The sequence below is a fragment of the Pagrus major genome, chromosome 20 (assembly GCF_040436345.1).
Source record: "Pagrus major chromosome 20, Pma_NU_1.0".
In the NCBI taxonomy this organism is placed as follows: Eukaryota; Metazoa; Chordata; class Actinopteri; order Spariformes; family Sparidae; genus Pagrus; species Pagrus major.
In genome coordinates this window covers 13,160,446-13,175,746 of record NC_133234.1, presented here as the reverse complement: position 1 = coordinate 13,175,746, position 15,301 = coordinate 13,160,446, and the positions used below count along the sequence as shown (strand labels likewise).

Sequence of the window (15,301 nt, the reverse complement as noted above, 5' to 3'; positions counted from 1 at the left end):
CGGTATATTTAGGTGTACGGTTTGGGACAGGAAGAGGGGAAGCGCTGAGGTTATTTGATTGCTTCATTATGGTCATATATATGGCCATATATTTATGTATACTTTGTTACGTATGTCATTACATGTACACCAGTGAGTGTTTGTTTGTTTGTGTGCATGTGCTTGTGTGTGTGCGACTGAGTAAAGAGGGCTCAGTGTTTGGACCACCCTGTGAGCTGGGCTGAGTGACAGCATGGGCCTCAGGACTCTCGCAGTACAGACACACACGCACACGAGCACCGAGCACACACACTCAAGCACATACAGTACTCACACACACACGTCAGCGAGCTCATTTTTCAACATGTTTTCTACTCTATTAATGTCTCATGACCAAATACATATCAAGCTCCAAAGCAAACATGCTGCATTAAAATGAAATAAATCACATTGGGATCAGGAGAGAACACACACACACTCTGGTGTACCACCCAGTTGTATCACAGCGAGTGTACCTGCTGTTTTAACCCTACCTCTCCTCTCTATATTTCTCAACACCTGATTTGAAAAGACAGGTCAAACATTACTGAGGTGCTTTAGAAATAATATTTTCTCTTTCTCTGCTAACTTGAGGAATAAAGTCAATGTGGTGATGACATAAAGCTAAATTGAAATGAATTGTTACTTATTTTCAGACCGCTTTGACTGTAATTTGCCATTAGTCTCCAGTTGTTTCTCTTTATTACAACGTTTTGCTCGTAATGAATAGAGGCACGAGTCCAGTTATCCACCACAATGAAGTGTGAGCCTCCCTAACAGTGTATGTTTAGGCCTCCAGTCAGAAATTCAAAACAGGTCGGCCTGTGATGATGTCATTCATATCAAAGGCTCGTTTTTCTTCTGAACATTTCTTACAAGTCGACCTCCTGCTATCATGTCGAGCACACACTCACTTACAGTGGTGGTTTTGCCACACTCACGAGGACATTATATAGACTGACATTTATTTCATCCTGTGCAAACTTTGTGATTTTGTTTGGTGATATTTTTTGTATCTGGTGTGTGTGTGCGCGTGCATTCTAAATAGACTACAAGCAGCAAAACGCTGTCAACAAAAATTCAGGTTATATAACTGAAGCATCTGATACGGCAGCACAGCAATGTGAATCTCTGAGGGGTTGACTGCCAGTGAAACAGCATACACTCAAGCTAAACAACAGAAACTGGATTTCAGAGCAGTACATGTTTGTGGGGGGACGTTAGGTGGACAAGATCTAATGAAGCTCGTTGGTGGGTTTATCATGGAAGAGATGTTACCTGTGCTAGAGCAATAGAACAAATAACATAGATAATTAATTTATTTGATACCTATTACACTGTCTGAGTATCTTGCCCAAGACTGCTGCTGTTAGGTACCTCCATAGTTTCATGTTGGGCAGGAGACAATCCTTGTATCCATCCCAAATATAATTGTCAAATCCTAATTTGTATGATAGTAGATTTTCGTTAATCAAACACAGTAAACAATTCCCTTTACTTGAAAAGAGCTGCATGTTACATTTCCCATAATTAATCCCATCTAGCTTTATTAATTTACCCTGTGTAAGCATGCATACCTACAGTAGAAAAAGCTCAAACCAAATCTGATGTACCCAGTTAAAATAAACATCTTTAACTCCAAGTTGCATTTTCGAGTACACTCCTCTCAACATTTAGAGAAAGTTTAAGTAGATTTCTGTGAAACCTCTGTCGCATTCAGGTGGTCATTTCAGGACACCATTTTGCCCAATGCCGTATCCCCTGGACGTCTGGATGGCAAGTAAAGGTTGGAAACATTGATGCACTTTTTGGATTTCTTCATAGTCTCTGGATCCCTGACCCTGACCATGACATCACTGAAGAATCACAAGGGCTTGGATCTGTGCTGTTATCTGGTACTAATCAAGAAAAATAACATTATTTAACTGAGCATCTCGCAGATTCCATCCTTTCTCGTATTATTGCCTAAATCCAACACCGTTTAATAGGAATATTTGAAGATATGCTTCTGTTTGATCTCTTAACCTCTTCTCTATGATGTCTTCTGCTGTTAGATGATAACTGCACTGATACCGAGTCTCAGTTACTTTGCTTATAATTTAATAATATTATTGCATTGCGGAAGTCCTAAAAATAAGACTGATGAGAGGCAACTGATAAACCAGCCATCTCAAATGAGAGCCCAGCACTGGTAAATGAGAAGCCGACGGGAACTCTCTAATTCATACATTACATCCTCATGCTATTGACACCTTAAGCTGTGCTAGGGTTTTATTACCAACTTTCTATTAGACCTGCTAGTGTTACGCTGCTGTTAGTGAAGCATTTCCTTTTAAAAACCAGTACTGTAGTCGCACACACTGCTATAGTCTTGCTGCTAGTCACACGAACTGGCCTTTCCATCAATGCACCAGTAATTAAAGAGAGATTTGAACACATATTACAGTATTTTGATAGATGCATGACTCAACCTGAAAAGAGCCCTGCAACAGAGTGGGCAGCTGTTTGCAGTAGCAGAAAGGGAAGGGAGGAGAGACACTGGCTCGCTGGTTGGCTGGCGGACCGACTACAGGGACATCAAAGAGGACGAAGCCAGCGCTGAGCTGAGCTCTCTCCAGTGATTAAAAGCAGGGGCCACAGTAACGTCTGGATGGGCCATTTAAAACTAATGAGGGAAAATAAATAGAGCCATGGCCAGTGGCATGTGTAGGTGGAGTGAATATGTATGTGCGTGTGTGTGTTTCCATCTATGTCTGACTATCTTTGCGGCCAGCCTCCTCACTGATGTGTCACTCCCTCTAGATCTATTATTAACCCCTGAATTGATCCGTGCAGTCATATGCTGATAATTATTGTCATCATATTTTACATGAAGATTGACTCACGCCATGTCGCTGTAAGTGACTGTTTATAGTATTGTGTTTGGTAAGCTCTTGAAGGCTGTAGGCAGGACGTGTTCGACTTAATGAACAAGTGAGTCATGTTTCTTGTTTGATAGGATGATGTGCGAGAAAAAAGAAAAAAAAGCCAACATTGAACACGTCTTTCAATGTTATGACGTGTTACAACATCTGTTCTGTTCCGTTGTCCTGTCACACATATCAGTTTAAAAAGAAAATAAACAATGAGTCATGTTACTTTGGATCATTTGTCCTCTCCTCACGCTGCCGTGAGACCCGCATGCGGGAACATGCACGCAGAGTGAGGCGGGTGACGGTAAGTGGAAGTGAAGTGCTGACACGGGCACATCAATTTAGCCGAGATCCTGTGGGGTGGACAACAAAACCATGTGTTCTGATTCATCGAAGGTGAAGGTTGTTGTCTAGAAGTAAATTGTGTACGTCATGAGTGACATCAGTGCTGTAGGTGTTTATTAGTCATCGTAAATGCCTACTTTTCAAACTTGGTGAAAAAAAGTGCCAGGAACTCTAAGATTCCTTAACCAGTCTACTATTTTTTTTTTACTCTTCAGCTTCTGTTTCTTTTACGACTATATTTTTCAGTTTTTACTACAGTAATTTATTTTCGCCTTTCGTCTTGTTTTCTAATTTGCAGTTCTCTTCTTCTTTGTCCTCTTTTTCCCTTGTTGTCATCATTTTTTCCATGTTCAAAGCACAGCTTAGGCAAAAGGCACAGGCTCGCAGAGCTCCTGCAACAAGCCACGCTTTTCTTTGTTGATAATCCAAGTGCTTGGCTGCATGATAGGACGAAAAGCCAGCCCATCTTAACGGATTCCAGGCCCCTTTCACAATGTGACTTTTTTATTATTACAAGTTGCGTTTAGTGTCAGAGTTGAGTTATTTCTCAATCCAGTGCTCTTCCAAGATCTAATGGGCAATTATCTGTGGAGGAGAAGTTAATGGGTGTCCCATTTCACAAAGTCCCCAGTTATTTATGTCAATGAGCGCCATTGTGTGGAAACGTGGCAGACCCGTGCTAACCGCTCAACTTGTTTAGATTTTCTCTATGGAATCCCACACCCATTGTAAGCCAGCGCTAACCACAAGACCAATGTGTGTGTGTGCATGTGTGCGTGTTCTCCACGTGTGTTAAGTCCAGTCCAAGATGTGCAGTACCAATGTGTGTGTGTGTGTGTGTGTGTGTGTGTGTGTTTATGTGAATGCATAGACATGTACATAAATGCAAAGACATGATGAAAGTATATAATGACAGACACATATCGGCCACCCCAGTACACACAAACCCATATAAACAGACATCCCGCCTCCCACATACACCACACACACACACACTCACCACAGACACTTACACAAGCAGAGCCGTAGACCTACCACCACATACCCAGACACCCCCAACACACACGCACATACTGTAGCTACAGACCCATGGCCACATATGCAGACATCCCCTCATACACACACACACACACACACACAGATCCAGAGACCCACCACCAACATCAACACCCACACACTCAGGCTTGGTGACATCATGGCTTGGATGACAGCACGTCTTCCAGTCTTATTAGACTGATTGTAGGTGGCTCCGCCGCAGTGATTTATGGGTAAATATCCATAGTCTCTCTCTCTGCTCGGTTGATTTATGAGCCATGTTTTGGTCCCTTTGGTCCCCAGACCACAAGACTTGGGAGGGGGAATCCTGTACAAATAATGACATTGTAAAAGTGGAGACAGAGGGAGAGAAGACCCGCCCTGTCACTCTCTCATCACCCAGAGCTGTTGACATGTTTTGATTGGTCAGTGAAATCAGGAAGCTCACACATCTGTAATGCCAACTAAAACTTTCTCTTCCAGTCATCTTGGAGTTTTGTCTCTTTGCATACACCTGCCCACCTGTCTAGCTCGACATTTCCCTTCTGCATCTGTCTTTGTGGTGCAGTCTTTCTGTCCAGTTGTTTTCCTATTGATGTAATGTTTCTGTCTTTTAGCTCTCCTTTGTCATCTGTTTTCTTTCCCTATTTTGTCTTTGCCTCAGAAGTGTCTGAGTTTTTAAGAGCCCTATTAATTCTTTCTAACGCCACAGTGGAAAATGGATTAGTGAGTAAGCAAAAGAAAGACAGAAATCAAGTAAAAAAACACAGTGTTCCTCCACATCACCCTTGCGATCGTTTTCAGTTTTTGTATTTATTAAGCATATTCCTGTTTATATTCTGTTAAAAATTGCACAGTAAATTATTTGAACTCTTTGGCTTTTGAATCTTTTGTATAAACCACCTGGTGGCAATTTACAAGAAGTTTTTGCCCTTTAGTGACTATATAATTCAAATGTTTGTTTCGTTAGTATAATTTCAACTACAACAAGTGTACTGTGCGTTCAGCTTTCTTTTACAATCTACCCTCCTGTCTCCCATTTGACTCCAGTTCTTCTATTTAAATTGTTTTCTCTTTTTTTTCATTTCTTCTTTTTCCCTCTGCCAACCCAGTTGCGTAGGAGGCCCCCAGTTGACTGCTATGAGCTGTTGTTTATAATTGGGTTGTGCTTTGGTAATGTAGCCTGTGCAATGTTGCCCTCAGTTCAAACGTATCTAGCAATCGATAAAGCAGTTAAAAATGCACTTACCCTGATGGTGCAACAACCAGCAAAACAGACTGCCGATAGTTGTAAGTGTCCTGAAACTCAAAATTTGGATAGTTTACTGGTCAAAACTGTTCTGCTTTTTTGTAATAGTGTTATAGCGCCTTTTTAATGAACATCCTTTTAACTATACTTCAAGACATATTTATGTTTTTATTGCTTTTATTGCTTTGCACTTCCATAAACAGGAAAATATATTTTTCCAGCGAGTCAGTGGAGAATTTTTCTGTTACAGTGAATTACTGTATATTTGAGAACATTCACTCTAAACACTCAGTACAATAGTTTAATTCAAGACTAGGGTGATTTATTTGTCTTTAGAAATGACGGTTTGTAAACTCCTTCATGCTCCACAAACATAGAACACAGAACCAGGTATATTAACGGTCACACAATCGGCAATCCATTTTAGCTTTTCGTGCTGTAATTGTTTTTTTTATTCATCCATGAGAACGACGCCTTCTGCGATCAATTAACTAGGTGACTCACTAGCACTCGCTCTTCCCCTCCTATCTACTGTCAATTGCACATGCTCTGCAGAGGGAAAGACGCTCTCTGGTGTTACATCCCTCCTGCAAACGCATTGATTGTGATGCAACTTATCCTATTTAATGTAGGCCTACTTATGCCGTTGTTTTGAACGAACTTGTAAGCGCACCTAGTTGTTGCTTGTCGTTCGGTGAACGCACATAATCAACAACAAGCTTCCTCCAGACACAGCTCACCTGCTGTTATGGCAACAGTATTGCAGGTGAAAAAATCCTAAAAACGAGGTGTGTTTTTTGGGCAACTTCATAACACTTACTGCTGATGAATAAAGCAGATAACATTGCAGGTAGAGAGAAACAGAAAGGAGAGGCAACCAGAGATAGTTGATTTTTGAGTCTCATGCCCAGGTCATCAAATACCAACCCCTCCTCTGAATGCAGTTATTTTTATACATATATATGTAAACAGATGCTTCTAGTTGCATCCTAATGAGTTGCAGTTATTATTAGTATTGTTACATTGTTGTTGGGAGGCTTGTCAGTGACATTGCATCAGTGTATCCTGAAGCCAGCTAGTCTTCCCAGGAGCCTGTATAGGAAGGATACACTGAAAGGCCACCAGGAACCCATTGAGAGCCCTTCAAGGAAGTTGCTAAACGTGTGCGTGGATGTTTGCATGTATTAGAATGAGCAGTGTGTGTGTGTGTGTGTGTGTGGGGGGGGGGGGGGGGTGTGTTTTGGGATGTTTGCGTAATTGTGTGTGAGTTATAATTAGAAAAGCTCCTCCTGACTGACAGGTGTCAGGGAAACCTGCTGTGGCCCCTCAGTGGTGCATGCTGGGTGCTCAAATCTCCTCTAGTCTCAGCCCCAGAAACTGGCAGGTGGATTTTATTGTTGCGGAAAACAAAGGAGGATGGAGAGATGAATGGGTGAAAGTAAGAATGAGAGGATAAAAAAAGAAAGTATGACAGTATTTCCTGTGTATCCTTTCAGAGCAATACCAGCATGTTTGACATTTCCACCAGCAATGAGTAATGCTCCCCTATACCACTCTGTGCTCAGGCTGCACAGTACTCACTCGGTGGACAGTGACGTGGCAGAGATATGAATATGCCCACAGCCAGACGCTGGCACACACTCAGTGAGTCAGCATACACCAAGCCAGCACTATACGCACACATACTGTCTCTCCTACTTACACATATGCACAGTCTCACCCACAGCAGTTACCCACAGTCCCAATTAAGGTCACCAGCCACTAAACACAATGTAGATTTCATGACTAAATTGATTCATATTGACGTTCACCAGAGCTAAACATTGAAGCTGGTGGGCTGTTGCGGAAGCATGATTTGCCTACTGGTCATAACCGGTGCTCTCCACATCTCCATTTGCTGGTTTTCAAGCATCTAATAATACTTTTAAAGAGGAACTAAATCTGTGGGTTAAGGACTCATGGTTACGTGTCCAGCAGCCCACGCTGATGATGCACCTAAACCTTTACAGGACATTTACAGAATTATTGAGTGTGAACCAGAAAACCTGATTTTTTTTTGCACCGTCAGAAAATTAAATGAAATTGATGTCAAAGTGAAAAACAGAAGTACCTATTTGGTTGGCAATATTTCCGTTTCAAACACAATGCTAATAGGGAATTACCTTACTGAAAAGTTGAAAGTGTGCTGCCTGTCTCCTGCAGTTCCTGCCTACCTCAAAATAAGACTTGTGTTTTGCCAGCAGTATTGTGCAATAGTGTCGCTATATATTTTAAATAGAGCCAGACCAATCCTGAATTTTTGGTTCCAAAGTGTAACTCCGATATTAGGAAGTAATACAAAAAATTCTGATATGGATATATCGGCTGATATACACACATTTTTTGCAATGATCCCTCAGATGTGGTTATCAAAAACTGGTAACACAAGATACTAGATCATTGCACTGAAATAATAAACTTCACAGGGAATTTAATAATTATAAATTATCCCGAGCATCTTTTTCTTCATAATAATCTCTTCAAAGAAATGTTTCCAATTTGTGCATTTTGGGTAAAATACCATATGTATGTACCTATACATCTGTGATCAGATAATCTGATAATATCAGCCACTGTATGCTGATGACTAGCTGCTTTTCTTGCCTGATCAAACACATTTTGCCAAATTGTTTAATTCATATCAAAAGTCAAATGAAGCTTTTATTACTCTGACAACTGCAGCAATTTCATTTGTTCAGAGACAGATACATAACAACATAATACATACAAAAATGCTGATTTGAGTTGTTTGTAAGCTTTGAACACCTGTGTCTCAAAAACAATAATTAGCACCAGGGAGTTATGGCAAAGTGCTCAAATGCATAATTAGCTAATTATTTATTTACTGCTGACTCTAGATCTGAGTTGTCCTCTCAAACATGATTACAAATCACTGCTGTAGTCTTAGTTTTCCTGCATTTAATGAGCAGAAAGCCAATGCCAACAGAAGCAAAACATAATCAGTAAACATTTGATGCAAATGCAGGAAAAGAGCAGTACTTAAGTAAATGTATCTGTACATTGTTTTCCATTAAAAGCATAATTGCAAATCCTCCAAGTGTGCCCCAGGTTGCAAACAGTGATCCCAAAGGAAAACCCAGGAAGTGCACCTGCTCTTCTCCGTCCATCCCTGTCTCTCATCTGCACAACTTCTTCTCCTCTTGTAAACCTTTCCCTTCCTCCTCCCCGTCGATCATTATCTTCAGGCTACTGTGTCTATAATGAGCATTTCCTCCAACCCCCCCTATTCTCTCGCTTTCTCCCCCCCCTCCTCTCCTGTCCTCCCCTTCTCACTGTGTGCAGAATTGGAGAAGCTTATCGCCTAGCAACCACAATTAAAGTACAACAAGTCGGTGGAGGTAGCAGCCACCATCGGAGCAAGCTTCACAAACCTCCGTGTGACCGGCGCCTTTACACAGAAAGAGAGAGAAATAGAGGGAGTTAAATAGGGAGGGTGGGAAACGGAGCGAAAGAGTTGAAGTTGGACAGGTGAACAGCAATTACAGCCACCGGTGGAACACCACGGTGAGGACTTTTTCAATACAGGAGAGAGAAAGAAGATAGGGAGAGTGGAGTAACGTTCTCCGACTGGGTTCACTTGGTTGGACTCGACAGGTATGTGTGTGTGCTGGAATCAGTGGGTGCAAAGTGAAGGTATTCTGCCAATACAATGTGTGGTTTTGTGTGTGTATTTGCCAGTGAGTCAGTATTTAAAGAAAGGCATGTTAAGCAGATTATGTTTTTGAGGCATTCAGACGGAATTGTGTGATTTTACAGCTGTGAGGGAATGCCAAGTGTTTATTTATTTTTGGCACCTGCTGGAAAGGTATGTGTTCCCACACCTGCTTCCATACACATGCACACACACATGCAAACAAAAAGAAAGATGCTAACTCAAGTCTGTAGTCTAACTGGATGCTTTTGAATTATTTGACGACTGACTAATTGGCATGTTATTTTTTTTTACGTTTATTCCCCTTTTTCTCCCATATGTTCCCCTGTATCATTAAGATAATTGTCTGAGGTGTGAAGATGAGCTCCATTAGTTATCAGGTATGATATCTCCTGCTACCATCATCTTTGGATGCATTTCTGTTTTGACTCTGGAATTTATGGACCGTATATTGGAAGAAACGATACAAGACATATGGAGAGAGAGAGAGAGAGCAGCTGAGATTGGTCATGAATCGTCAGTCCTGATTTGAATTTTGCTTTTATTTTTGTATGATTGTTAGAGATGCTTTCTGTGGTCGCAGTTGGACAGAGGTGAACGGGTGCAGGAACCGTGAACCAAGTTTTTGAGAGACTGGTGTACACACAGGCAAAAAAATCATCTGATGCCATTTATTTAATGATCTATTACATCTAGGTAGGCTGATTGATCGATGATGAAATCCACACGGAAACTTTACATACTGTATATTTGGCAGATGATTGGGAAGTGCTTGTATATTTGTTAAATATTGTCCTTAAAATTAAGCTTAATCAGCTTCTTGGAAGCAGTTACATTGTAAGATGCTGTTATAGCACGATTCGAAGAGGAAAAATATGATATTTGGAAACGTCCCTTTCCCTGTGGCCAGAGCATCAACCTTTTTTTAATAAATCAATGCAGAGGTCATGTCAGTGTGTGTGCAGGAATTGACATTTTTCTTTGATTTGATTTCCTGTACCACGGAGGAGAAAAAGCAAGTGGTGTGTGTGTTGCCTTCTACTCATCCAAAATTTGAAAAGGAAATATTTTTATCACAATGATTACTCAAATAATTCTCATCAATTTATCTTAAAAGCAGAATTGATTGGCCAAAACTCATTTATGATAATATCAAATAAAACTGGTTAATTTTATTCACATGAACTAGAAATACACAGTTTTCTTGAAAACCTATTTTTGAGTCGAAAAAATGTATATGTTTTTGGCACTTATGTTTACTTTATGTAGTGATATGGAGAATTGAACAAGGACAAAGTTACTGTCTTTTTGTTACTGATCTGGAAATATCAGTATATATTATATATAATGATGTTGTACTTTCTATTACTTTGCCGCCATAATTTATATTTTTATGAAAAACAATGTAACAATCGCTTGTAGTGATGACAGAGAATTCTCACTTAAATCTGTATCTCCACTCTGTGTAATGGAGCTTTATAGCGAGCTTTAGCTTCCTCACTAATGGACGTGTAACCAAGCAACAGATTCATATCAACTTAAAATGTAAAATTACAGGGTCATATCATTTGACTTAAATTTGAAGCCAAGCTACATCACAAAAGAATTGTTTGAAAAATGTAGAAATTAATCTGGGGAATAGGAAAATCTCAATGAACTGCAGTTGCTTGTAATTCTGTAGTAACATTATTCCTTTAAAAAAACAATTTAGACAATTTACTTATTTAATTATTTACAATATTAATGAGGTAATAATACAAACTCAGAAATATTTATCTTTTCCATAACTGAATGAACAAGCTGTTCTCAGAGGAAAACAAGGTCCCATAACACTGTTTGAAGTTATAAAGGTGGCAGGGTCCGCCAAAAACAAAGTAAAACAGTATGAAATTACACTCTCCTTTAAGGTCAGTTTGTTTATTCAGTTTATTCAGTCATGAAAACAAAGTTTGTTTATTTAGTTTGTTTAAGCATAAAAAAATCAGTCGATAAAGATCTTTCTCTTCTGATCAAAATTCCTGCCCCAAAACTACATAGTGCACCCTATATGTCTCAGCCTCCTTATCCCTGTTCTGATGCGGTTAATAATTCAGCCCTAGAGGTGGCTCTGAAGTCATCCTCCTTTACCACCTGCGGACCTATCTTTCAATTGAAATGACACCCACCTGCCCTAATCCCCCATGCAAGAGTGGCGCTACCTGAGGGCACCGTGGGGGAGCAGGGAGGTGAAAGGTCAGTCACTCTGTATGGTCCATCCTGTCCCCACCAGGAGGATGAAGCTCATATGTAGACGTCTACTCACAGAGAAGTCAATTGCTGGTCAAAATGTCACTGCACTGCACACATAAAAGCGCGCACACATACTCAAAACGGCAGAGTAGAGGAGTCACTTGCTGGTCGAAATGTCACTGCACTGCTCACATAAAAGCGCGCACACACATGCGCACAATCACACTCATAACAACAGTTCCCTCTGATGTTCAGTTTGAGATTCAACGGGAGGGAATGCCTTTTCCTCATGTATTTTTTAAGCTTCGAGCACTGTCCTAGTCAAACATGTTGACAGAGATTCATAGGGACGGAACTTGCACCAAGGTTGCTGAACACCAACACGTCTCCCATAATGGCTCCAATGCTCTGATAAAATTGGAGACATTAGGCCTTATTTTCATGGGGCAGACTCCTTCTGACCTCGAAAATCGCTTTGCCCGTTCATTTGAGCCTGAAAAAGCCTTCCTGACAAAGTTGAAAATGCAAAACACCAACAGATTTTCACTCCAAAAATGTCTACAGCCTAAGGCCAGCTATATGTGCCTGTATGTGTTGAGTGTGTGTGTGTGTGTGTGTGTGTGTGTGTGTGTGTGTGTGTGTGCATGTGTGTGTGAGCGTGTCTTGTGTGTGTCTGTCTCAGCAAGTGACAACCCTGAGAGCTGTACAACTCCAGAAGATGCAGGGAGGTACTCTGAGTGTGTCTGCACCTTTGTGCATAGGTGTGTTTTGTGTCAGTGTGTGTGCTGCTGTGCACCTGTGCCTAACAGTTTGGCTCTGCTGGAGGGATGTGTTCATTCGTCCCCCGTTGAGCAGTGCTGGCAGGACGTTAAGTTCTAGCGCTTTGAGTTTCTGAACTCAGTTCACTTCATCATCAGGGAAACGGCTTTTAAACTCTCTCTTCTTGCCTCCTCTCACACTCACCTTCTGCCTCCCACACAGACATGCACTTGCACACAGACACCACATTTTGATTAATGAATGTGAATAACGTCAATCCAGTGTTTGTAACTGTACCAAGGGAGCTAATTATTTTTCAGACAAGGTCATTACCCATGTAATTGGCACATACAAGGTGGCATTGATCATTGATCGGTGTTGCCTTGAAGATAAATGTCCAGATTAGATGGAGGTTGAGACATACATTAACTGTAGGTCACCTCGACTATAATAAAGCAAACTCAATTAAGGGAGAAAGCAGGAAAGCTCTGTCTTTGTTTTGGCGTCACAGGATTGTGTTTTTGGTCAGTTAACTTGCTGATGTTTTTCATCGAGGCCGGTATGTTTTGTGTGGAGCTTTTTCTGCCTGCAGTTAAATAATACCGTTTTTACACCAGAATTATCATGTATATGCAGGTTTTCTAAATGAAGGTAAACCTACTAAAAATAGACGATTGACTCCTTTCACATTGCCAATTGACAAGTTGACCTTCCAGGTTTTTTTTCTCGTGCGTCACGTTCATTATCACCAACACGCCGGAAAAACCGAGAACAGTGTGAAGAAGCAGATCTTATGCCCAGGGCTCCAGGGTGCAACTGTTTTGGTTGCACATGCGCAACAAGTGCCACGAAACATTTTCATTTGTCGCAGTGGTGCACCTAAATTTAGCAGTTCTGGAAAAAAAAGTAGCCAATAAAAATATTTTTGGTAAACACCAACTGGGTGTGTAGACAGTTGCCTTAGAACAACTATTCAACATATAATCTGTAGATTGTGTTGTAAGCATATAGCGGTATTTTATTAACATTTTGCACATGTCTTGTTATGTGTGCTGTGATTTAAATAAACGTATTAGTTTTAAGTATTATTGGTTGCAACGAAATTATGTGCTGGTGCTCCTAACCACTGCAAGACTTGCCCTCATCAGACTACATCCAGAAAACATTAAACTTGTTTTAAAAGTCTTAATCAGTAACATTCTGGATTAGACACAGTTTTTCTGTTGTTCATTGTTCACCTTGCTTCTTTCTCATGCAGTACATGCCACTTGTACTCATTCCCATGAAAGATAAAAGCCAGGTGTTAGAGGGTTTTTTTTGTCTAGTGTGAAAGGAGGTATAAATACTGCCATCAGCTACGAGCAATCAGCTATTCATCAGGTAGATGTAACAAAATACAAGACAAACTGCTCTGTGTATTGTATGTCCGCGTATACCAAACATGCCCTCTGACCCACCCCGTCGTTTTACAGCATGCAGTGAAGCACTGTACGTAATGATGGAGAGCCATGATGTGCCTGTCTTTGGTGCTGATTGTACTGTCTGTTTTTCTTCTCTTATTTCCAGAGTCTGGGCTCGGCTGATCGGAAGGAGAATCAGCGCAAGAAGTAAGTTCCATTCCCTCACCTCCACCATCCTTTAATCCATCCTTTTAGTGTTTGATTTCCTCTCCTTATTTTACTAAAGGACAACTTCAAAAGACAAGCAATGTCTCTCAGAGAGTCTCTTGCCATGGTGGCAACAACTAAACTGTTGCTATAAGTAACTTTAACACTTAACCAGTCTTGTTGTTACAGCATATTGCATGTTTTCTAACACTAATCTTGAGTCAGATCAGGCATGTGTTTTCCGTTAATGCATTCATACTCTTACTGACCCCATTAGCTTAGCTGATTATGTCAGTTTGGTTAAAGAAGAATATTAGGCAGCTCAATTCTTTTTAAGGTAACCCCCTTCCTAAAGAAACTGGCCGGATTCATCTGTGTTTAGATGGCAGTGAATGTCAGTGTGTATGTATGTGTGTGTGTGTTTGAAAAGGAAGTTAAATCTGTCCAAGCCTTACCCATAATCCATTTCATGACAGTAATGCCTCTCAGTAATTCCAGTTTTTCAGAATTGGAGTCTGCATTAATTTGTTACACGGAACAAAAGCAATCACAGGTTACTTTGTGAAAGGAGGGCTGTGTCGTAACTGAAGGTGTGATTGAGTTCACATCATGGACCCTTTTGCTGTGAGAAGACCCTTTTAAACACAAAGCCTTTTATCTTCGCTGGTGTCATCATAATAAGATGAAGATTGCTGGAACAACATAATAGCAAGAGAGGATTTACTTCCCCACATTCATATGTGATCATTGTTTAGTGCAAAGCCGCTGTTTATGATCTGTTACTATTAAATTTGCCCTTTAGTGCTAAATGCCATTATTGCAAACTAAACATACTGTAGACTCTATAAGAACAAACAAACCACTACTATGAATATATCTGCTCAGTGGCTCATTAATTATTGTCTTTGCTAATTACACAACATCCTACTTTACTAAACTGGGGGTGCATAAAATGACACCAGACATTTTAATGGAAAACATGTTGAAACATTTTTAATTAAATTGATTTGAATTATTGTGTGAAAAATATGAAAATCTGACCCGACATTTGAGGTGTACTTGAGAGTACCGTCTACTGACAGTGAGCAAATGACAACTGAGATGGGAACTCATATTAAACTAAATTAGCTGTATATTTTAGTTGCCCAGCAACCAAAGCCATGGGCATACAGTACATACCTATCTTCACAATATATCTTTCCCCTGTCTGTTTCTCCTGTCAGCAGTGCAGCCAGTAGGATCTGTGCACCTAGTTTCCTTTGAAAGCTTTGAATTGAGGCTTCAATTTGTAAAACTTCTGCTCATTTTTTCCTAGAGTACATTTTTGAACCAAAATGGGAAAGTGCTGCTTGAAACTGTTTCAAGGAGGCACTTTCAAAAAATACTTGGTGATTGGATAAACTGTCTATCTGTCACCATCTATCACAGGCTTCAC

General features: G+C 40.5%; 1 protein-coding gene across 1 annotated transcript in view; it reads left to right on the top strand.

Moving 5' to 3' along the window:
* Window positions 1-15,301, top strand: part of ankfn1b (ankyrin repeat and fibronectin type III domain containing 1b) — a 115,018-nt gene that overhangs the window by 49,771 nt on the left and 49,946 nt on the right. Inside the window, exon 4 of the mRNA XM_073490194.1 lies at window positions 13,826-13,866. Coding sequence (XP_073346295.1) covers window positions 13,826-13,866 — 41 coding nt within the window. The remainder of the gene's footprint in view (window positions 1-13,825; window positions 13,867-15,301) is intronic.